Source organism: Motacilla alba, chromosome 1 (genome assembly GCF_015832195.1).
Source record: "Motacilla alba alba isolate MOTALB_02 chromosome 1, Motacilla_alba_V1.0_pri, whole genome shotgun sequence".
NCBI lineage: Eukaryota > Metazoa > Chordata > Aves > Passeriformes > Motacillidae > Motacilla > Motacilla alba.
The window spans coordinates 104,912,085-104,935,397 of record NC_052016.1 but is presented as its reverse complement, the minus strand read 5'-3'; the positions used below and the strand labels follow the sequence as shown (position 1 = coordinate 104,935,397).

The following is a 23,313-nucleotide window of genomic DNA, read 5'->3' as shown; positions in this document are numbered from 1 at the left end:
CACTGCCTTTACACACTCTCAGCTCTTCCAGAGAGGGCTGATTTAGCTGTTTGATGGTCAAGAACCCAGAGCATTCTGGCTGTACTGTTTTTCTCTGAGTTATCAGTGGAAGAGAGGATTACCAATAAAGACTCATTCATGCTACCTATTTTGGAGACCTATTCCCCAAGGAAGATTCATCCCATCCCAGTCTGTAGTGCCTGTTTCACTCAATTTTCTAGACACAACCTGAAACAGGTGGCTAAAATTTTGTCTAGCTTTTTAATGGCTAAAAATAAGGTTTTGTTCTGTCAGGTCTAGAGGAACTTAGCTATCTGTTCTTTAACACAGGCCACCTGCCTGCCCCATTTGGCCAGCCCCTTGTCCCATTTGCCCTTTCTCAGACTGGTTTCTTGACAATATAGTCATCTCACACTAATCTGGCTCATCCTGTCTGTGGCATTAGAGATGACTGAAGTTGTCTTTTCCTAACTGGAAGTGGAAAAAGAAGCTGCAAGAAATCTTACCATGGAGTGAATGGATCAAATAATGGACTTTTATTCCAGGTGTGACTCCATGGCAGATGATGATTCTGACAGCGTTTTAGGTGTGGATCTCTGTGCTGACAAAGAAATTGGAAGGGGCAGAAAACAACTGCAAAACTCAGTGCAGGAGGAAGAGCCCTTAACACATCAGTCTCATGGGATATAACTGATCTGCTCTAACTCCCAGTGGCAGCAAACTGTTCTTCCTGGTATATTGTAGCTACTTCTTTTCTCCAGCATCTCAAGTAATACAGTACCTTTTCATCATTTCTTGTTGCTGGAAGGGACGTGATGAGTGTTCATGTTCTGCTAGGGGAATTTTTTCATCTAGGACAAATGCAGGCAGAAGATACTATTAGATCTAGCAGGAAACAAAGGTAGTTAGAAAATGTGACTTTTGTGTCCTTACATCCACCTATAAGAGTATGTGGTTTTAAGACTAATACAATGTGTCTCCTGTCAGGGAGAGTTAGCTGCCAGTCAGATTGGTTTCCCAGAAAAGAAGTCTTTGTAGGCTGGCTGCTGTTGAATAAGTGCAGTGTATCCATTATTCAAGCTTTTGAGCAGATTCCTTTTGCTTGTTACAGAAAAAAAAAATTGAATTATTCTCTCATAGTTAAACAAAAATCATAATGTTCTTGAATATATAACAGATTCATATATATTAGTGCAAAGTGATCCAAAGGTGGATTGTTTTGCCTGTCTTGTCTGTCTTTCCCCCCCCCCCCCCCTCTTTTCCCCCAAGTCGTGCTCAGATGTCAGATGTTGCTAAACCTGTTTGGTTGTTTTGTGAAATCTGGAGGGGCACAAATTGCCACCTGGAGCTGCTACCCAGAGCAGCCAATACTACGTCTGACTAGTTCACAAAGACACATTTATTCTGGTTGGCATTAATTAGATGAAGAAGGTAGGGAAGGAAAAGAGAAGAAAAGAAGTTATTGCATTCCTGGGCTGATAATATATACAGGACTGACAAGTGGAGAGGAAAATTGCAGAGCATAGCAGCTGTCTCTTCTGGTAACTGAAAACAGCCCAGTAACTTTGTTTTCAAGGGATTTGTGCTTTGTCTATTTGCTCTAAAGAGAGCTAGGTGGGATAAATTGATGGTAGTAGAGGCAAATAAAAGTTACCTGGAATGGAAAATTGAATTTGAAACAAATGTGGAAAGCATAGAATCAAGATCCCAATTCTTTGAATCTTCACTATGTAAAGCACTAATAGCAATGAGTTTTTTTGGGAGGAAGGTTTTTTGGTGGTTTTTGTCTGGGGAAGATTTGTTAAATTATCGCTCAGCAAGTCTGAAACTTAAAACTGACAGTGGATCTCACTGCAATGGCATGTTATAAAGGGCTAAAGGATAAAAAGGCTTTCAAAGGAGTAACCAATGGAAGATGGGCACATCGATGGCTGTTCCACCACATCAGAATGGGTATTCCTGGGAGAGGGTCAGTCAGTAATAGGTTTGTTTCTCAGTTTTCTTTTACCTCACCCATCTTCTATGGGACATAGCCTTTCCATGGCAACTGAAGAGAACATTTTGTTAATCTAGTCTGACTGCTCCCTATGAAATGATATGTCTGTACTAAAAATCTCAGGTTCAAGAAGATTAAAATTAATGGCTGCAATATGTATTATTCTCTACTGGTATTCTGCGGTATGTTAATACCAGTCCTGTAGGAACTTTAGCTTTTAATACATATTGCCTGTGTGATGACCTGTTAATTAACAGAAATTTGAAGTATAATACTCCTACCAGTTAAAGGACTTTGCCATTCCTTGTAGTCTGAAAAATATCATGCTCAAGACCTGGAAGTTTCATAAAAATTCCTCCCTAAAGATATTGCTACTGCTTAATAGCCATCTGGTTTGAGTTTTTTCTTGAGTCAATATGGGGGCCTTTGTTCTTTGGTTTACCTGCTAGACTTTGTTTTTATTTAAGCTTTTTCCTTTTCTTTTGCTTGAGTACAAAATAACAGTTTCTTATCATGCTTTTAGTTGTAATGTACATTGTATTTTATGATAGGTTACAGTAGTAGGAGATTCTTTTGAAGAACAGAAAGATATAAAATATTGTATTAAAAAAATATATCTTTTCTAACAAAAATTATATCCTTTCTTCATCTATTTGTCAGCATTACTTTTGGGGAAAACTCCATTGCATGGACTATAGTGATAGTGGTACTGAGAAGTGCAGGAGCTCGGAAGAGCCTACAGCTCGAGTGACAGACTCTTCTTTCAGGGTGATGGGAAAGAATATTTGCATGAGTCCTTAATCTGAAATTTGACAGTCAGTTGTGCTTATTTTTGTCTAGATGCATGTGCACCACCCTGAAGAAGACACTGAAAAGAAAATAAGAAGTAGAGTATGACACAAGAGGAAAGTTGCCAGATAATTAGAGATTTATTATTAAAATAGGAAAAAAGGAATTGCTGTGTTGTCCAGGACAACACGGTGTCCTGGTGCTTATTTAATTTCTTGCAGATCATGAGTACTTACAGTAATTGATGGGATTAATTAGAGATATTTGTTTAACAAGTGTTCCTGGCTGCTGTGGCTCATTAATTAAAACTTGAACTTTGTAAGAATGTTCTTTACAATCCATATTGGTTTACAAATTCAAACCATTTTGGTTTTGAATGGAAGAGAAATCAGATGAACAGGTAATTAGTGCAACAAAAATATTACATAATGGTTTACAGTGATTTATATTTCATTGGAGAATCAAAAAAAACTGAATCAACCCATAAAACAAACATAATTGGCAAGGCCTGCCTTTGTGGAGATGTTTTCTTTAGCAGTCTCTGATGGTCTGCATTTAAATTCATCTTATGTGATGTTACAAGAATTAGTCTTTGAAGTAACTGTAGACTAAGTATGTAACTTTTATGCTTTAAGCTATTTGTTTTCCATTGAGAACAATGAATATCCAGAATCTTTTTCTTTTGCACACATGCATTTGTGAATGGTTATATCTCTTCACTTGACGGACTATTAGAAAAATAACAAAAGGGTGTATATGTTTCTCTGCATATCAAGGGTCTCTATCCTGAAGTTTTTTGAAATCTAAAAGGCAATTAATTCACTTAACAGGCCCTGTGGTGGTAAGTAAGGATATGAGTACTCTGATGCTTTGCTTTGTTTTTCATATGTTAGTGTTCTCTGTTAAAAGGCACAGCTTTACTAGTACTTTTCAAGGCTATTCATTTTAATTTGTTAATGATCCTCATTTATTTTAAAATATCCTGGTACAGTTAATATATGAATATCACTGGAAGACAATAGACAATACCCTCAGGACCAAAGATTATTTCATTAGCATAAACTTGTTTGGTTCTAATCCTCTAAGTATTTGTCTATGTACTTAACTTTATTTAGCATTCCCAAGAAATTCTTGGGAAGTATCTGAAGCTATCTCTTAGTGTCTGCAGAGCAACTGCCACTATTGTTTTCAGTAAGATATTCCCTTCAAAAGAAAGCTGTTGAACTATGGTTCTGGTTGGAAACAGAACTGAAATTTCAGCAAAAGTGGGAGCTCAGTGTGAGGCTAAAAGACACTTGTAATTACTGAAACTGTAGATTCATACTTCTACTCATGAATACCACATAATCTTCCCATAATACTAAGGGCTATACTTCAATGCTTAAGAAAACAAATTTAAATTTCTTCTCTAATGCAGTTTCCTGTGGCCATAGTATAAAAACATGAACAGATTCAGGCAGCGTTTGTCAAGTTTGTTAAAGTGAAGTCTTTATCCCAGTTTTCAGAATCGGATCACATAGAGGGAAATCATAATCAGACATGCTCTTTGTAAAGCATCTCCATCAAAGACACTAATCTACCTGTTATGCTAAAAAACCCATACTTTTTAAAATATAAAACAGTGGAGGATTTTGACGTAGCCAAGAGCCTCAAAATTAAGACTGATCTTTAAACCTTCCAAAGTTTTAAGGCTGTCTAGATTTTAGATCCCAATATCCTCTCCACATTTTAGGATTAATTGCCTTTTCAAAGACTGTAGAAGAGACTTAGACTTCAGAAGATGTGTTTGAAAACTTCAGGCTTCATATTTAGTAAGTGTCAGCTCAAGTTTGTTTTGTCATCATACTGCTAAAAAGCAGTTAACAACAAAGGAAAAGAAAACCATTTTCTTATCTTTTCAATACAAAACCTTTTCCATGTGATGAGATTGAAAGGGTAAACAATCATTTTGGATATGCTGCAGGAGAAAACAAAAAGGATCAACTTCCTGTGCTTTTGACTGGGTTAGTTATTTTCCCCGCCCCCCTCTGTTTTTAAGCATGTCCTTGCACACTGATATTCTTCAAATCTTATTTTGATAGTCAAGTTCAATTGATGGTTTGATGGTTTCATACTCTGATCATTCCCTCAATTATTCAGGGAGTCAGACTAGAATTCAAATTCACAAATAAGATGCTGTGTTATTAATCTAACAATTTAGAACTGAGCAGTTTCCAAAATCCAAAATGCAGCACTGAGCAAAAGGCTTCATTGATCACAAGAAATTGTTAAAAGCAAGTTCTGTGTAGCACTGGGAGTAGCTTTTCTTTTTCCCTTTCTCTACCTCACCAAATTTACAAGCAGCTGCTGTACATTCTAAGCAAGGGGATTTTTTGTTTGTGGCTTACTCTGAAGTTTAGTAAGATAGGCTTTTGTTTAAATTGGGGAAATATGATATTTGATACAGCAATTTATAATCTATTCAAATATGAATCAAGTACTAAATATTTCACCTTCAGCAAGGCATAAAGTATTTTAGGATCCCATGCTGCTGTTGAAATTATAGTTTTGCCTTTCTTTAAAGAGTCTCAGTGGTGGGTCATTTGTGGTATGGCTTATTGGTTCAAATTCAAATGATATTTAGATACAAATGAAGCACTAGGGGGAAATGGCATACCTGAATACAGTGACACATCAATGTCTTAAGAGTTCCATTAATGAGACCAGAGGAGGTTTAAAGCTCAAAGAGCAATTAGTATTAAACAACTGTTTGAGGGAGAATTAGCACTTAGCATTCATATGAAACAATTTCATACTAAGAAATTGCTCAAATTGTATCACATGAATCACTCTTGTTGATATGATATTTCTTAATTTTAACAAAATGCCAGACTACCTTTTTTCCTTTTATGTCCTTAGTGTACTAGGAGAATTGCAAAGTGCAGATACTGACTTGAAGGGAGGGGCATTTGTATTTTCTCCACTTTCTTCACCTGGGTTGAGCAGAGGATGTGGCTAGTCAGAAATGTACTGAAGATATTTGCCTGGAGCAGGAAAACCCTACATCTCAGACATGCTGTTAAGAACAGCAATGAGGCTGCTCTTCCTCTGGCCCTGTTCAGAAAAACGTGAGTTTCTACTGTCATTTGGATCAGCCCCTCTGAGCTGACTGACCATATGGCAAGAGAGGAAAGACTGGGGAGATACTATTTTTAACCAATCCACTGTTGTTGATTTTCTCCATCATGGAATTCTATGATTAGCTGTATAGAACAAGTAATTCATGTGATTGTTCTTGCCTGTGGAAAAGTTACAAACTGCAGACATTAGTATTTTTTTTCCGTTTGTTACTATTACAGTTTCAATATGATCCATTATACTACACTATGGTATCTGCTTTCTGAAGACAGTGGACTGATTGTTTGGAATTAAGTGCCCAGCAGCAGCACCTATCAATCTAAAAATTTATGTTCCCTGTCCATCAAAATAAGATAAAATTGCACAGAAAATGCAATTAAAAGCAACTCTCAACTATAATAGAGAGATTGTATTTCTGTTGTGCACATTGAAGGAGTGGCATAGAGAACTCTCTTTTGAGGGCAGAAGGCAAGGCAGTAAAAATGACATTTGGTAACTGCTTATTAGTATTTCCAAACTAGCAAGAGAAAAATCTTACTTTTTAGCTTTCTTAAGAACCACGTGGACCAGTTTGCAAGTTTAGCTGTTTTTATGAAAATATCTAGCCTGATTTACAAGCAACACAATGGAACCTGGCAAAAAGCAGTGCTGGATGCTTGTGGGTTGGTGAATTTCAGGATTAACATCGGATTATGTTTTTGTGCCCCATCTAGGTTGCTTCTCCCAGTCATTCCTGGTATTGTCTTTTTCTAGCACTTTGAATATTTTCTGGAAACAGGATTTCTTGTTACCTAACTGGGCACTTGCTTGTTTCTACTCTATTGATCTGCTTCCAGCTCCTAAGGTGCTCTTTATCTTGATTGCCAGGAGCATTGTAACCAGAATAACATTCTAACTGTAAAGCTGTGAGGCGTGCAGAATGTGAAGCATGATACTCAATGCTTCCTTAAACAACAGCATCGTGCTGATCAAACTTTTACCATGAAGAGCTGACTGAATTTGGCAGAAACAGTGGCTGCACAGCACATAGACACCGTTTGGTGACTCTGGCATCAGAAATACATAATTTTAGGACCCACTCATGATGAAAGAATAATTTTAGATAGAGTCAGTAGATGGATTTTCTTTAAGTCTCCTAGCCTTAAGCTATATTACATTTAGATACAGTAACTTATCTCTCCAGTAATATATTAGCTCAGAGTCTTAGACTGAATTTCTTCATATCCTGTTTGAGCTAGGGATGTTGCCAGTTGATATCTAGTGAATATTTTGACATAGTTTAAGAAATTACTATCAGAAGCTACCCACTTCTTTTTGCTGCTATAACTTACTGCAAACATACATACCTTAAGCAATCTTTTTTTGTAGTTTATACCATGCAAAGAAACACACGAGCTGTGGTTCAGCACTAAATCTACTGATTCTGTGGTGAAGGTGGTAAGTTTCAGAAGGAAGATGCTATTGGTGGCTGAAATACCTTTTGTTTCCAAAGCTCTTGGTGGGGATCATAAGAACGCAAATGCACAGCTGTGATGGCTCTGAGCACTAGAGATGTTATCTTGTTAAACTGTGGTAATTTGATTATATTCAGTCATGTATCTCAGTCCTTCTGCTATATGAGAATCCAGCTTCATGTCTAAAGACATTTCTATTGAGGTTTTATGAATTTCAATAGATATTGAAGAGGAAGAAGGCTAGAAGACATCTATTTTACAGTTCACACTTGAGTTGAAAAGTGAAAGAAGGGAGATTAGTATGGCAGAGGATATTTGTTAGATGACTGCATTATCTTAAGGTAAGGTTTTTGAATGATAACTCAAACAAGTTGACATCACAAGTGACACAAGTACAATTTTATGAGGCCATGGGTTTGAACTCATAATTATTCGCTTGTATACATGTGTATATGTGCACACAAGTGCATAAGCAGTGAGAGTATTCTGAAGCCTTCGCTGACAAACCATCACATAGAGATAGTCAGCTCTATGAAATCTCTGTATTGTCTATTGTAACATACACAGTGTTATCCTCAAACTGAAGTAAAACTCATGCAGGAATTAAGGCTGATGTATCAGCAAAATTGAGATTATTTGAAATGGTATCACTTGTATGATTGGTGTCACTTTTATGATTGATTAAGAAGAAGATTGAATATAAAAAAATATTTGTTCATTGAAACTGCTTCAGAATGTGGCTGGTTGCTGCAAGCAAAGGGCATGAAAAGACAGACTAACTATAAAGTGGACAAAGAGAGCAGCAGGATCTGATAATCATAGAATCAAGATTCCTTTGAGCTGGTTGATCACAAATGTATGTGGATGAGTATAAGTCAGCATGGCTGGACAGACAGTCCAAAGAAACTACTGATGCTGTTTAATGAAAGATCAAGGACAGGATATGTGCTGAGGAATCTAAAATTCTTCTGTCTAGGACTTGTGCTGTGGTTCTTACTGGGCTGCTTATAACTTGACTTGACTGTAGGTTTTCCATGGACATTTAATGCCATGGGAAAAGGTTCTAATAATCATAATCCCTCTGCACATCTGTCTTGCTTTCTGCATGCTCAGTTTGCCTGTTAGAAGCTGCCATTCCACACACAAGTTACCAGACGTTGCCAGCAGAAAGCTTTAAAAACCTTATAAAAAATGTGCATTTGTATGAGGTCTCTGGTCTATTGTTTCAAGGAAATGAAATGAATAGGCAATTAAATAATCACAACAGTTGTTTATTGCTTCAAAAGAACAAAGTGCAGGCTCTTCCACGGAAGAAAAACCTAAGACAAGTGTGGGTTTGCAATCTTATGCTCAGATGTTTGAGGTATGTTTTGTTTCACTTTGTTGTGTTACCATTGTATGAAAGAGGGCATTGCAACATGGAAAACGGAGAACACAAGGAAGCAATTCTTTCCTGCTGTTTCCACTTTGTGTGATTTTTTTAACACCTTTGTTGGAGACCAAATGTCTGGTGTGACTCAGTCAGGATTCCTCCCGGGCACTTTGGTAAAGCATTTTCAGTTTCCTGTTGCAGTTTGCTGTTTACATACAAGTTAAGATAAAATTAAAAAAAAAAAAAAAAGCAACTGCCATCATCTTGTGTTTCACCTGGTGAATCTCAAAACAGTAGGGTCTCTGGGGTGTTTGTAGGAAGTCTTTCACACAGGTGCTGTACTCTCTCAAACTGTCCCCACTTTTAGCAAACTCCCGCTAGACTGTGCGCTGTTATATTTTTGAATAATATTTGGAGAAAACAGTAAAAAATAAATGATTATTTGCCACAAGTCTGTCGTGCGGAGTTCTGCCGTTCTGGAGAACAGCAAATGTGGAAATGTTCTTTTTGGGCGTGGCAGGTTTGGCCAGTCCAAGCCAGCCTCCCCTTTCAGGGCTGGGGGCTGCCAGCCCCCACGCTGGGCTAATTGCCCCCAGGGCTGAGCTCACCCTCACCACAGGGCGAGCCATGGGTCAGCACTGTCCCACCACAGCCCTTGGTGGCTTGCTGGGATGCTCTGCAAGAAGATCCATTTCTTGCTGCCTTCACGTCACCAAGGCTGGCCCTTGGGAGGGCCAGGAGGTGTTTTGCTGTGGGTGCAGCTCGAAGGGCTGGCCTCAGGAGCGCGGATCCTGGCGGAGGCAGTTAGGTGGAGCGGGTTTTCCTGCAATTGTAGGGGAGATTTTCCTGTTGTGTTTCAGTCACAACTGTCTTGCAGTCGCAGACGCAGTCAGTGCTGCCACAGGATTACTGGGACGGTGGTGGGGTCTACTGCCTGTCCCAGCTGGGCTGCTGGTGGTTTCTGGAGGGTCAGCGTGCTCCCTGTCTCCGCAGCAATGTTTCCCACAGAAGATGTAGGGCGGGATCCAGCGGTGGGTATGCGGCTGGGTGGCTTTGTGGGAGTGGAGCAGATGCATATGTGCACGCTTGCCATTGCGAGTAATTTAGGAAGTATTTTATAATGTGTTTAGCAGTCCTAGGGAGGAGTTGAGGTTTGGTCTGTTGCTGTGATGAATTATCTTTTTGGTACTGTAAAGTCTGGAAAAAAATGGAACATTTTTCATCTTGTGTTTTCAAACAAGGACTTATTGTCTTGTTAGTTGTCATAAAACCAGTTAGAGAGATAAAGGGGCATTAGCATCTGCATAGTGTTAACAACATCTGGAACATTATAATTCTGTTTTTAAAATGACACATGAAGGCTGAGATAAATGTTTACATGAGAAAAAATTTAAAAATACAATCATTCCCTGATGCCTGATTCAGTCCTTGAGCAAAGTCTTTCAAATTCCGTTTATTTATTTATTTGTAAATGATGAAGTTACATAACCTAAAGCAGTGGCATGTTTCAAGTATGATGGCTGAGAGGTGATGTCTTTTCAAAGGGTGTGCATTTGGCACCAATATGCTCAGACTGATGGTCTGGTCACTGCAGTTCTTTTGCATGCAAATTCTATATCCACAAAAGCACACAAAATGCAGCATACATTTAGGGGAATCAGCAGCATGGATAGCTCATAGGTACAAAATCATCGTGTGATTTTTCCCTTTTTTCAGTAAAGCATTTCAAGAAAAACAGTTGTCTGAGGATAAGATGACATTCAGTGATGTTTGAAAGTAGGTATTTACGAAGCTGCTGGGAAAAAAAAGCTGGAAGCTGTGCAGATGCATACCAGTAACTCTTTCTAAAGTGCTACTCTATTTATTACAGTAACACTGACCTGCTTGCCAGCTGACAGGAAATGTACAATTTTGTTCTATTTTTTTGAGATAAACTGTGAGGCTTTTTTGATGAGGAACATCTAAAGGGATATAATAATTAAGCTATTGTTGTCTCTTTCTATTCTCTCTTAAAAGCTACTAAGCTATTTTGTGAGTGATATTAAGAACCTTTTATTTCAGAGGCCTATTGGTGGTATTGATACAGTAATTCAGAAGCAGAACTATCCAAATCCAGAAAAATCCCTGCTCAGTGGTGTCAGCTGGAAAGAGGTTGCTCTGGGATCATTCTCCAGCAACTCAACTCAGTTTTCTGTGTTTCCTCTTGGATTTTTAACTGGAGAACAATAGGAATTAGGCATGTTTGAAGATAGTTATTGGAAGCAAATTTGGCTAAATAAGTGATCATTGAGCACATAAAAATAAAAAAGAATAGATGTTTGATTCTGTATTTTCTCTTTTTACAGCTCAAGAGCACTGGGAAGAGTTATTTATTAGTTGATGTAGTCTTAATTTCTTAGATTCTAAAGTTCCTTTCATACCTGGAATAAAATAAACAGATCTAGAGAGAACAAATCACTTAATACTAAAGAAAATCTCATATAGTCTAAATCAGATGGCTTTAGAGATGGCCATTTCTTTCCATTGATTTCCAAGGGACCCTATAGAGACCTGTTCAGATAAAAGCCACAACTTGCATTTAGGAACCACTATGCAGCAAGAGAGAAGGACTACATTCTCATATTTTTTTCACTTAGTGATTTGCTAACAGGTACTTGCAGATCTCTGTTCTGATCTACCAAGCTGAAGAATGCTCCTAAAAATCATTCTGACAGTGGTGAATAGGAGCCTGGTGCCCCAAGCTGTGGTGGCAGAAATGTGCCCATGATGGCCCCAGTGACACCAGTAAGACAGGAAATGTCCCCACTCCTCTCAGAGCAGGACTCAGGGTCTGGCAAGGGCCTGGGTGAAGATTCTCCTTCCTAATGGAGTAGTTTTCCTGCTGATTCCCATTTTATTCGTTTCAGACCCAGGAAGCCTGAGCTGAGTGTTTCCTCCACTGGTGAGAGGCTTCTGTCAGGGATCTAAAACAGATAACCTTCAGACGACAGATATGACTTTTTCCTTATCTTCCATCTTCCCGTGGTTCACAGCTAATTTGCCCTTCTAATGACCTGATTAAAATCTTGAGTTTTAAATACACCAATGATCTTAGGGAGTTCAGTGTACTGAGAGTACAGCAGGCATAAATTAGAAGGAGCTCTTCTGTGTCAGACAGTAGGGTGGGGTTTGTTTTTGTGTTTTTGTTTTTTTTTTTTTGCAATAGCCAGAATCTCTTTATATTCTTTGTAAATCTGCAGAGTTGAATGCTATGAAAAGGTGTTCCTTTATTTAAAAAAATCTTTTATAGGCTTTTTTAAGATTGCATATGAGGACCAGGGAGAAGGACAGTGAGAGGTTAACGCTGTGCATTTTGTAATGTGATTATAAATATAAGGAGCTTTAGTGTATTAAAAATACATCTTGCAGGTAGTTGAGGTTCAGAGCCCTCAGCGTGGTGGGTGGAGGTCACATCTTTATATTTGTGCCAGTTCCTGGGAATTATTGCTGTTATTTTAAATGCTCTCTCTGATAAGAAAGCAGACCCAGATAAGAAAGATATCTCTCAGATAAGAAAGCATAATAGCAGGCTATCATTCTGTGAGAAATTAAAATGTGATTATCTAGGTGAAGGTAGCGATTGTGAACTTTAGTGCCCATGATTCCCTTTACTTAGCTGTGGAGAAGGAATTCATAGAACAACTTGGTGGGAAAAGAATGCAAGAATTTCTTTCTGCCACCTCTGAAAACTCGCAGTAGTTTAACAGCTACAGGGTTTCCAAGCTGCACTAACATATCTGTGTGTGACCCATCGTTACTAGAAGGAATGTGTTGGAACACGTAATTTCTGAGTTCTTCTGTTGCTGTATAATCTATGTTAAAAATCAGGGTATACTGCATCACCTAAGGCATTACACAAGCTAGGGAAATATGGGAGATTTCCAGCTCTACCCTGCAACCAAAGCCTTATGAAAACTGGTGGGTTTGGGTGGGTAAAATTATTTTACCATCTTTTTGTTGTGGAGTGGCATCTATATCAAGGAAGCTGTTAGCTTGAAATGACTGAGGAAAAAAGAATGGTGTGATACAAAGCAATTTGTTGCCTTTGGTAAGTTTTTGAGGTTGCTCCAGTTGCTGTTTTCCATGCTGCCAATAGCAGACCAAGACGTGAACTTGGTATTTGTTCCTATACAGCAATGATATATCCCAGAATAAACACCATTTTCTCAAATGAAGAGTGAGAATTTAGTTGAGGAGTTTTTGGAACAGACCTTCAACTATAAATTTAATTGGAAGTCAGTGCTGATTCACATGAGCTAAAGATTAAACAATTAATTGCTTTCCTTCCCCTGAATAATTTTGCGGAAATAATAAATCTTCTATCTAAAGAATGTAAAGATACAGGAGTTGCAAGAACATGAAAAATAAAGACCAAAAAGCATTTCAAGTGTGTAGTAGTATACATTTATGTGCACGTGTAATATTGTATCTAATATATTACTATATATAGTACTAAATCAGCAGCTTATTGCTTTGGGATTTACAGGTCAAGATTTTTGGTTTTGTAGTCCGTTAGTTTTTGAGCCTTAGTTATTGTTTTATCTCCCATGAGGAAGAACATATGATGTTGTGCCAAAAACCTTAATTCTGTGAGATGTTCTTGTCTCACTGAATAACATAACATGATTCTTCTCTTCAAAAAAATATTCTCCTACTAGCATATGTTTCAACCAGAAAGGGATGTTGTCAAGGCTTTATAACACTGCAAACAGCATAGCAGGTGTGCTTTTCCTGTATTGATAGTTTTTTGCACCATTTAAATTATATCTCAACATTATGGAAACACTGCATGTAACTTCTAGACAAGGCAGATGATCATTCTTCTGTCAATGAAAATGTATGAATAGGATGAACTAGTAATTTTCTTTCATGCTGATCTTTTGTTTTTGCATATTGGGAGCTGTTGAACAGACACTATCCTTTGAATATTTATTAATTCTCACTGCTTTGATAAAAGTCAGTGGGAAAACAAGTATTTGCTTGCTTCAGGGTGTGTGCAGCTCACTTTCTTTACTGCTACAGAAGTTTCCATTAAACATTTCTAAAAATAAATCTCATGTTGGATTATTAGTTCTTTTTGCACTACAGACACAAACCACTGTTTACATGAATATCTCACTAGCTATGCTGTTGGCAATTGCTAACATCATGGGTACCCACAAGCTTCAGTATCTGTGCTGCAGAAGGTAAAATCTGTAATGGACTAAGGACCACCTAGGCTATGCAGGAGTTCACTGGTTTGATTGCATCTGAAATGTTGGTTGAATGGGCTGCGGAACAATTGCATTCACTTGCAGGAAAGAAAAGTTGTTCCTCAGACAATTTTGTGTATATCATAGAAAATGGCAAAATTATTTTTTTTCTTTTTTTTTTTTTTACTGTTAACAGAAGAAATTGAAAGCTGGGTTGTTTTTTTTTTATATAGCCTGTAGCAGGTTTATCACAAGAACAAAAGGTTATAATTTTACTTTTACTGTGCACTTATCAGAAAAATGTTCTACGTCATCTATATTATGGAGTAAACTTGCTTAAGCATTCCATATATTACTCAGGAATAGTGTGGGTGCTGACTGCAATTCCCCTTGTACTGTAAACCTAGGATACATACATGTATAGACATATGCATGCAAACATAACTCATTTTATTGCATTACACACTTATATTTTGTATTACATATCTTTTCATATTTGTATAATGGCATTTTAATAAATTTCATTTTCTATCTGAAGAAGTTGCCAAGTATTTTCAACAAAAATCATAGTCTTCAGGTGTTCAATCTTTAAATTAGCCAGTGGTCTTGTGTCCATCCTGTATATGAGTTTGGAGGACCAGGATTGAAATGGCTTTACTGTAGCAGCCATTCCATAGTAGTCTTAACACAGTAAATTGTTATAAACATGACTACAAAAAATGCTATTCCAGCCTGCTCAGGCGTATTTTGCCTATAATTCACCAAACCACTGCAAATGTGATTCTACCACAGAGGATTTTCAAGGAATTTTGGAACATGTCACCAGTCCAACTCTTTTACCCAGTGCTACTTGTTAGTAAGATGCTTAAAATTTCTAGAATGGCCTAGAGCTGCTGTCTCCTACCAGCTTTATTCATGCCATGAGCTCCACCTTTACAAAAGTAGAAAGTGAAGTTTTGTAGGAAATGGTTTCCCACTGCTTTTCCACTCCTGATAGATTCTGTTCTCACCTCTCCTGAAGGTTGTAGGACCAGCTGGAGCATGAGAAGAGCATGAGACACTGTGTGGCATGCTACAACATTGCCTGCTAATTTTGTTGTAGTAGCTAGGGATTTATTCAGTGTGGGGAGAATTCTGCAGTGTTTTACTGACCGAAAGTGATCTCAATATACTAGAATTTTTGACACATTCATTTATAAGTGTAGTTTTATACTTGTGGTGAGTTGACCCTGGCTGGATGCCAAGTACCGACCCACGCTGCTCTGTTACTCCCCTCTTCAGCTGAGCAAGGAAAACAAATACAGTGAAAGGCTGATGGGTCAAGGTAAGGACATGGAGAGATCACTCACCAGTTACTGTCATAGGCAAAACAGAATTGACTTGGGAAAATTAATTTAACTTTTTACCAAGTCAGAATCAAGTAATGAAAAGTAAAATACTTTCTCCTCCACCCCTTCTTCCCAGGCTTAATTTCACTTCTGATTTTTCTCTCCCTAGCAGCAGTAGGAGATGGGGAATGGGGGTTGCGGTCAGTACATCACACATTTTTTCTGCCACTCCTTCCTCCTTGGATGGAGGACTCTTTACCTTCTTCACCTGCTCTAGTGTGGGGTCCATCCCATAGGAGACAGCAGCTCCTACAAGAACTTTTGCACCATGAGTTTTTCTCGTAGAGTGCAGTTCTTCACAAACTCTCCAGTGTGAGTCCCTTCCACAATGTGCAGTCCTCCAGGAACAGGCTGTTCCAACACGGGTCCATCACAGGGTCACAAGTCCTGCCAGGAATCTGCTCCAGCATGGGCTTCCCACAGGGTCACAGACTCCTTTTGACATTCACCTGTTCTGGTGTCAAGTCTTGCAAGGGCTGTAGGTGGATCTCCGCTCCACTATGAACCACTGCAGAGGGACAGCCTGTTTCATCATGGTCTTCGCCATGGGTTTGTGTGGAAAAATTCATGTTGCCAGAGGTTTATGTCCAGAAACACAACAGAAGTGTCCTGTGATTTTATTCATTAACAAAGGGAGAGGCCATAGGGAATTTCTCCATGGGGTCTCAAATTGTTGGAGAATGCAGCCTCCTTTTCAGCCCAATTTTCCTGGCCGCATCACCCTCTCCCTTTCCCCATTGGCTAAGGCACTTGGAAGGTGCAGACTTCCCAATTCACCTATTATATGTCCCCCTTAACATGCACACACAAATCCCCACACACCCTTTGTATAATATAGCTCTATTAAATCTTTGTTCTTATTCTCGAAGTTCAGAAATATAGCACAACTTTGGCTGAGCAGCTTTCCATGTCAATTAGTAGCATTTTCTGAAACTCATGATTTCTCCTGTTACTTCCCTACTTACGAGTCCCTGGGCTCTATCTACAAGCAAATTCACACCATCTGTTTGTAAAGACATATTCACCTTATTCCTTTTAGGTTGCAGGGAAATCTGCACCTGGAGCACCTCCTTCCTCTCCTTATTCACTGTCCTTGTTGTCTGCAGAGCTGTTTCTCTCACATACTCTCACTCCCTTCTTCTCTGGTTGCAATTGGTTCTCTGCAGCAACTTTTTTTTCCCTTCCTAAATCTGTTATCTCAGAAGTTATCCCACTTGCTGCTGGGCTATGTCTTGGCAAATGAAAGTGTTAATGCCACCTGCAAAATATGTCATGTTTGTAAGCAGAGATACAGAGATGCTAATTCCACTAGTGTTAGTAGAATCTTGCAATGAACTAGACTGATGTTGGGATTTTATTTAGTGCATGTTTACAATATACTGCATAAGTAATCATTATCTGCCTGAGGGTATGTCGCAAATTCAAAGTTACTTAAGTGTATTTTTGTTGTTTAAATAACATTTGTTTTGACAATCTCTTTTATTTTGATATCTGCTCTTAAAATTACCTCCTGTGGGTAGAAAAATAACTCTTGTCATTTCAATGACATTTTGGTAATATAGTTTTCTGCCAGTAATTTCATATTTTTACAAATAGGAAATTGTGTACTTGAAATTCCTTCATTCCTTTTTGTGTCTGGAGGCTACGAGCATTTCAATTTTTGAGCTAGGTTGAATATGGAATACAACCATATGCATACATAAACAATGCATGTTATGTTTCTGCCTAATCTTCTGGTTTTCTGTAGCTATGGACTCTCTACCATTCTCAAGGAAGAAAGAAAAACCCAAACTCAATATGAAACCTTAAGGTGAGGGCCAGTGAGTTTGAGAGATCTTGTAGCTGGATCATCAGCACACTAATCTGTAATTTAGGCACCCACTTAAAAGTGAAAGCAGAAATTCAATGGATTAATCATTTGAATGTCCAGAAAATGCAGCCTGTCTTTGGTGAGTGGCTCTCAAAGGATTCATTATTCAGTCCTAGATGTGCTGTGTTTTGACTTACTTGCAACTGCAAAAGAAAAAGGGGAAATGTAATTTTTTTTTGTTTCTATCAGTGTGCTCAGCTTTGTTTACCTTGGATGATAGGTTCTTATTCCAAGACGTTTACAGTCTGAGATCAGATTTTGGCACCCTTGCTCATACTGAATAGCATTAGTTAGGGCTCAGCTGCTGCTCATTCAGGTCAGATAGATTAGAGTTAGTCATCAGTTGAGATGGTGGTATTTGTGTAGAGCTCCAATGGTGATTCAAACATCTTTCTATGAGGCAGTGATGCAAATGTTTTTCTGCTGCTTCTAGCTGTTTATCTATACATCTCTTTGATATGAGTACCATAAAAAAGCCTTTGCTTTAAAATAAAAAGTGCTTTAAGAAGGAAACTGAATGAATGAAACTGTTTGGCATGTGGAGGAGAAGAAGGAATTTTGTACAGAGAGATTAGCATAGAAGAAAGCCCTGTATTCTGAACATGGTCCTGAGAAACAAACCTTAAAAGCCAGCAGGTTTTCATAGGGCCGCCAATAGATGAGAAATGATTAGTTTTTCTTTTTAAACGTTGTTTCCTGCCAAATCCAAATCCCCTTCTCCCTTTTCCAGTGCAGTATTCAGCTTGCAGGATAAGAGGATGGATGAGGTAGACAGTTGTGGTGTGGAAGGGATTCAAACAATGTGAATGAGATTTTGATCTTCTGGGACTTCTGTGAGACAGAGAGTGAAGAGGAGGAAAGACAAACTGGTCTTCATTTGCAGAGAAGGCTTTAATCTCTTCTGTGCTGTATGGCTATGGCTGAGAAGGGAGTTGTCTTCCTGCTTAAATTAAATTTCCAGACGTTTAATTTTGACCAGATGCACCGTGCAATTATGGCAGCTGATGAATAGCTATAAATGAATTAGTCTTTGGCAAACTGTACTTTATTTCAAAAAAGATCAGCATCATGGAAGATACAGGAAAGCAAATTTTGTGATGGGGTCAGTGCATTTTTAAATGCTCAGATTTCTTGGCAGAATAAAAGGACGCATTAGTGCAAAGAGGCAAAGCATCCTCATTTCTAGGCATACCTCTGGAACAGACGCCTTGCTGCTCTTCCCACACAGCAAGGAAGACTAAATACCAATGGTGAAGTCTGAACCTTGCTTCTGTTAGCTGAACTTTCCTTTTTGCTTTGGTTCATGTTGGGGTTATAGGTAGCATTCCTGTCACTGCCACCATGCTCCCCACGCTAATTGTCATGAAGTACAGAAGACTCAAGCCTGCTTGGTTCCCAAGGCTGCTAATGAGCCCTGGGCTTTTCTCACCCTTAATGAATCAAGGTTTGTTTGTGGGGGATTCTTGTCCTTCTGTCTTTTTCCCTGGCCAGGGGAGGAGTCAAGAGTTCACACAACTGAACAATGACTTTACAGTGTAAAGACGATGCAGCTGTGCCATCGGAAGCCATCCTCAGTTACGAGCAACAAAGCTTAAATAGATTGTACTGTGAAGAGGTACAGCTCTGTGAGTGTGAAGCATAGCTTTTGCTTCTGCTTCACTGACCTGTCTGCTTGCAGCAGTGACGGGCCCTTGACGGGAGCTTAGGCAGGGAGAGTCGCGTAGGGCGACTCTTTCAAAACCATTCTCTGTAACACTGAGCACAGGAAAAGAAGCAAAATGAAGTTTCAGTTGATCTCTGATGGGGGTATACTGCTGCCTTCTCCAGAAAATCCCATGCCCTCCCTTCAAAAAATCATTGATTCTAGTCCAAATCCACTTCAGGGGTTTAATAAGGTCACTAAAGCAAGCCATAGTTGGTATGTTTTAGCAGTAGAGAGTACTCATACAAAAGTGGATACTTACACAAACTTCTCCTAAGCAAATCACACATTTCACTATCTCACTGCATTTTACTATCTTACTGTCTAGAGGCTTTTCTTGTATTAGAGGTTGGGATCATCGCTAATTTGGGTTAAGGTACTGTTTGGCATGTACCTAATTGATCTTCATTTAGGCATTTCAGCTACAACACGGTGTGCTCCTGTGGCTATATTAACCTTATTGCAAACATGTATGTGATATACTTTTTGGCATATATATGCGCAAAAATATCGGTGCACATAAATACAGCTGCATGTGTTATTGAAATACATAGGAGTATATATTTTATTTATCATACATATATGTAGGATATCACATGCTAGAAACATTATTCCTTGTGTTTAAATCCATATATATATTTGCAGAAATAGGATTTTTGCACAACAAGGATTATAAATTTGCACACAAGGATTTTTTTTTTTATTTTTTACTAATAGATGAGTGAAGCCAAAAGAAGCATCTGCAAAAGAAATCTAATTTTGCTGTAATAGACTTTTGAAGTTCATCATTTTGGGTTTTAATAATGCACAGAAACATCTGCTGTTTTCCTTGATTGCATAAAAGAGAAGGGGAAAGAGAAAAAAATTAAGAACATTTGGATTTTTTCATTCTTAAGTAAACAGAAGGTGGGGGCGGGAGGTTAGAATAAAACAGTTTAAATACCTTGATGTGTGTATGTGCAGGTTCAAAACTTTTGATTGCTCTCCCGCCCGGCATGGTGGGTTGATAGACCAGGGAGCAGTGGCGAAAGTTGACAACCCCCCATGGCTGACCCCTCATGTTTTCTCTTGCCTAATCGAATTTTACATGTGTTTCCAGATAGCTGATCAGCTTCCCTGGATTTCGCTGACGCCACAGGAAAGCTTTGCCTGAAGATGGAAACACTGGAGTCAGAACTGACCTGCCCTATCTGTCTGGAGCTGTTTGAAGACCCGCTGCTGCTGCCTTGCGCTCACAGCCTCTGCTTCAACTGCGCGCACCGCATCCTGGTCTCCCACTGCGCCACCAACGAGCCGGTGGAGTCTATCACCGCCTTCCAGTGCCCAACCTGCCGCTATGTCATCACTCTCAGCCAGCGCGGTCTAGACGGGCTCAAGCGCAACGTCACGCTGCAGAACATCATCGACAGGTTTCAGAAAGCCTCAGTCAGCGGGCCCAACTCCCCCAGCGAGACCCGCCGGGAGCGGGCGTTCGATAACAACAGCATGTCGTCCTGCGAGAAGGTCCTCTGCCAGTTCTGCGACCAGGACCCTGCCCAGGAGGCGGTGAAGACCTGCGTTACCTGCGAGGTGTCCTACTGCGAGGAGTGCCTGAAAGCCACTCACCCCAACAAGAAGCCATTCACCGGCCACCGTCTCATCGAGCCTATCCCGGACTCTCACATCAGGGGATTAATGTGCTTGGAGCATGAGGATGAGAAAGTTAACATGTACTGTGTGACTGATGACCAGTTAATTTGTGCCTTGTGCAAACTGGTTGGGCGACACCGTGACCATCAGGTGGCAGCTTTAAGTGACCGCTATGACAAGCTAAAGGTCAGTGTTACCTATCAGTTTTTTTAGCCAAGCAGTGTGTGGTTGGGAAGGAAAATAGCCTTTGGTTGCATGCTAAAGTCCTCAATCCAGCAGCAGTTGGGAAAGGCAAGTGTGTTATCTCTAATCATATGAGATACACATACAGATCTGTATGTGCGTTAGCTTGCCATGTAAAAGGTACCAGATTTTACTTAAGAAAAAATTCCTCGCTTGTATTTGGGTTTCTCTAAAGCTATCATAAGGAATTTTCTTACTTACCTGCAGCTGGCAATGTTTTGCCCTGGCTACGCATACGCAGACTGAAATGTCATGCATTCTTTGCACACGCTTTGCTGTTGATCATTTTTCATTAGGTTGCTTTCATTGTGAAAAGCCCTTCACATCACCACTAACAGGAGATGCATTTATCTGCGCTGGCTTCAGGGATGCCAGCTGCCCATCCAGCCAGGGAAGCCGAACGCCGGCTCTGCTCTTCACGCGCTGCGTCCCAGCAGGCTCACAGGCAGTGCAATCCTAGTAACAAAGCCAAAATTGTTTCTGATCTTGCAGCATTCCCACGGTTCTGCAATCTTCTGTAACATCTCCTGCCAGGTAGCTGGGAGGCTTCCACAGCCTGGTCCTGTGCAGGACACCCGGGACGAGGTGGCAGTGGGCAGCCAGGTCTCAGGGTGGTCTGGAGGCTCTCCAGGCTACCAGCAGAGGCAGAGCTCCTGCTGAGCATTGAGGCCCAGGCAGGTGACCTCACACCCACCTGGGTGTACATTTCTCTCATGCTGGTTCTTGTGCTGCTGCAGAGCCGAGGCAGGAATTGGGCATCCCCCACTTTCCTCCACCTACTCCTTCCAGACAGTCTGCATGTGCCTGTGTGCAGCTGTGGGTGGAATTTTTAAACATGGACTGCAATCCAGAAATCACAAGCATGGAGAGCAAGGTTTATCTGTCCGCCTTCCCAAATAAAATTTTGAATGTGGAAAAACCACTGAATTATAGGTTTAACTAACTTAAATACTTTCAGATTAAAGTGTGTGGCTGCACTCATGTCTATGATAACTTTAGGTGCTTGCTGGTGAAATCTGCACACACATTCTTGCGCCTCTATGCTATGCAAACATGCACATCATATTCATATTAACATAATGAAAGACACTTCTTTACCTAGACCTGATAACTTCCCTTCATCTCTTAAAAACTTTATTTACCAAAAAGTTATTTTTGCTTTCTTTTTTTCTGAACTAATTTGTTATTTTAATCATTTTTTTGATAGTTTTGTCATTGATAACATTAGCATGGGCCATAAAGGTGAATAGCTGCCTGGATTTACTGTGCTTTTTCTTAATCCAGTGAGTTTACATCCTTAACAGGATGCTACTATTTAGTGGCATAACAATGTATTGATTACCAACTTTATACCAGTAGGAATACGCTACTTAACATGAAAGACCTTCAACATTACATACTGGATAAGCATATTTTTGATTATGTTAAAAAAAGGAGTAAACATTTCTTGGTCTTGTTGCATATAGACAATGCAAGTCTTGAAAGAAGACTTTAAAATGCCTGTCTTCTCCCTTATCTTTGAGTCAATACTGTCGATAGGAAGAAAATGAGTGTATTTTTTCATGATCTGTGTGTTTTCTGTGCAAAGATGACTAAGCAAGCTCAGAAGCTCAAAATGACAAAGAGCATTCACATTGGATGTGACCCAGCTTAGCTAACCTAAAAGTAAGGCAACTGAAGTTCAAAGCCTACTAAAGTTCTTTACACCAGCCACCTTGAAGACTAATTAAAATACTAATTTAATGGTTAGTGTAGACTTGAGCCAAATAACTCTTGTCTCAGAATGACAACTCCTAGCATTATTTATATTATTTGTATGATTTTTTTTAGGTGAATTGGTTTTTTTGCACCCAAACTATATAAAAAACTTTTACACACACAATTGGTAGCCCATGTGAAATCCTGTTCCTATCATCTTAGTCATGAAGCAGCCTATTTCATGTTGGTAACACCAGTGATGACATCAGTCACGCCACTTGCGCCACATATACGACACATTTACGCTCTGGTCCAGGAACATTAGTCCAAGTGGTTTCCATGCAGATCCCGCATCGATTCTCTGTTCACAAGTTGATAATCTGAAAGTAATGTCTTTCCTTTTCTTGTTACCTCTCCCATCACAGGAATTAGTTCTGGTTTACAAATCAATCTTAGAAAATGAGATTTTCGGTTCTTTAGATTGGCATTTATCCCTCAGAAGTAGAAGTGATACCAGTTCCACCAGCATTTGGTATCTGATGGTCAAAAATTTCATGGCCATTTTCACATTCAGGGCTCTTCTTCTTCCTTCCTTAAGGATGATATGACCTCCTGAATCTCTGATCTTTCTGTAACATAATATTAGGCATGCGATTGCAGATGGTCTTTACTAACTTACAGGTAATGTGCACACACCCCTGGCAAATTAAATACTAAAATGGATTAGAAAATCCCCACTTGAGAAAATGGCTTGTTGCTTGCTATTTTGCTGCTGTGACTTTTTAGTATACGTGGGGTTTGATATATAGGCTACTCCAATCTTT

General features: G+C 39.3%; 1 protein-coding gene across 11 annotated transcripts in view; it reads left to right on the top strand.

The window, feature by feature from the left end:
* The window catches only part of MID1 (midline 1), a 244,380-nt gene that overhangs the window by 122,782 nt on the left and 98,285 nt on the right, over positions 1-23,313 (top strand). For 5 of the 11 annotated variants that reach the window (XR_005259405.1, XR_005259404.1, XM_038157736.1 and 2 more), the window contains exons 1-2: positions 9,585-9,759; positions 20,019-20,734. Coding sequence is in view for 9 of the 11 variants with exons in the window: in XM_038157736.1 (XP_038013664.1) it covers positions 20,075-20,734 (660 nt within the window). In the remaining 2 variants the exon portion in view is untranslated. Of the gene's footprint in view, positions 1-9,584; positions 9,760-20,018; positions 20,735-23,313 lie in introns of those variants that run through there. The other 6 variants (XM_038157691.1, XM_038157719.1, XM_038157711.1 and 3 more) reach the window with 2 other exon arrangements.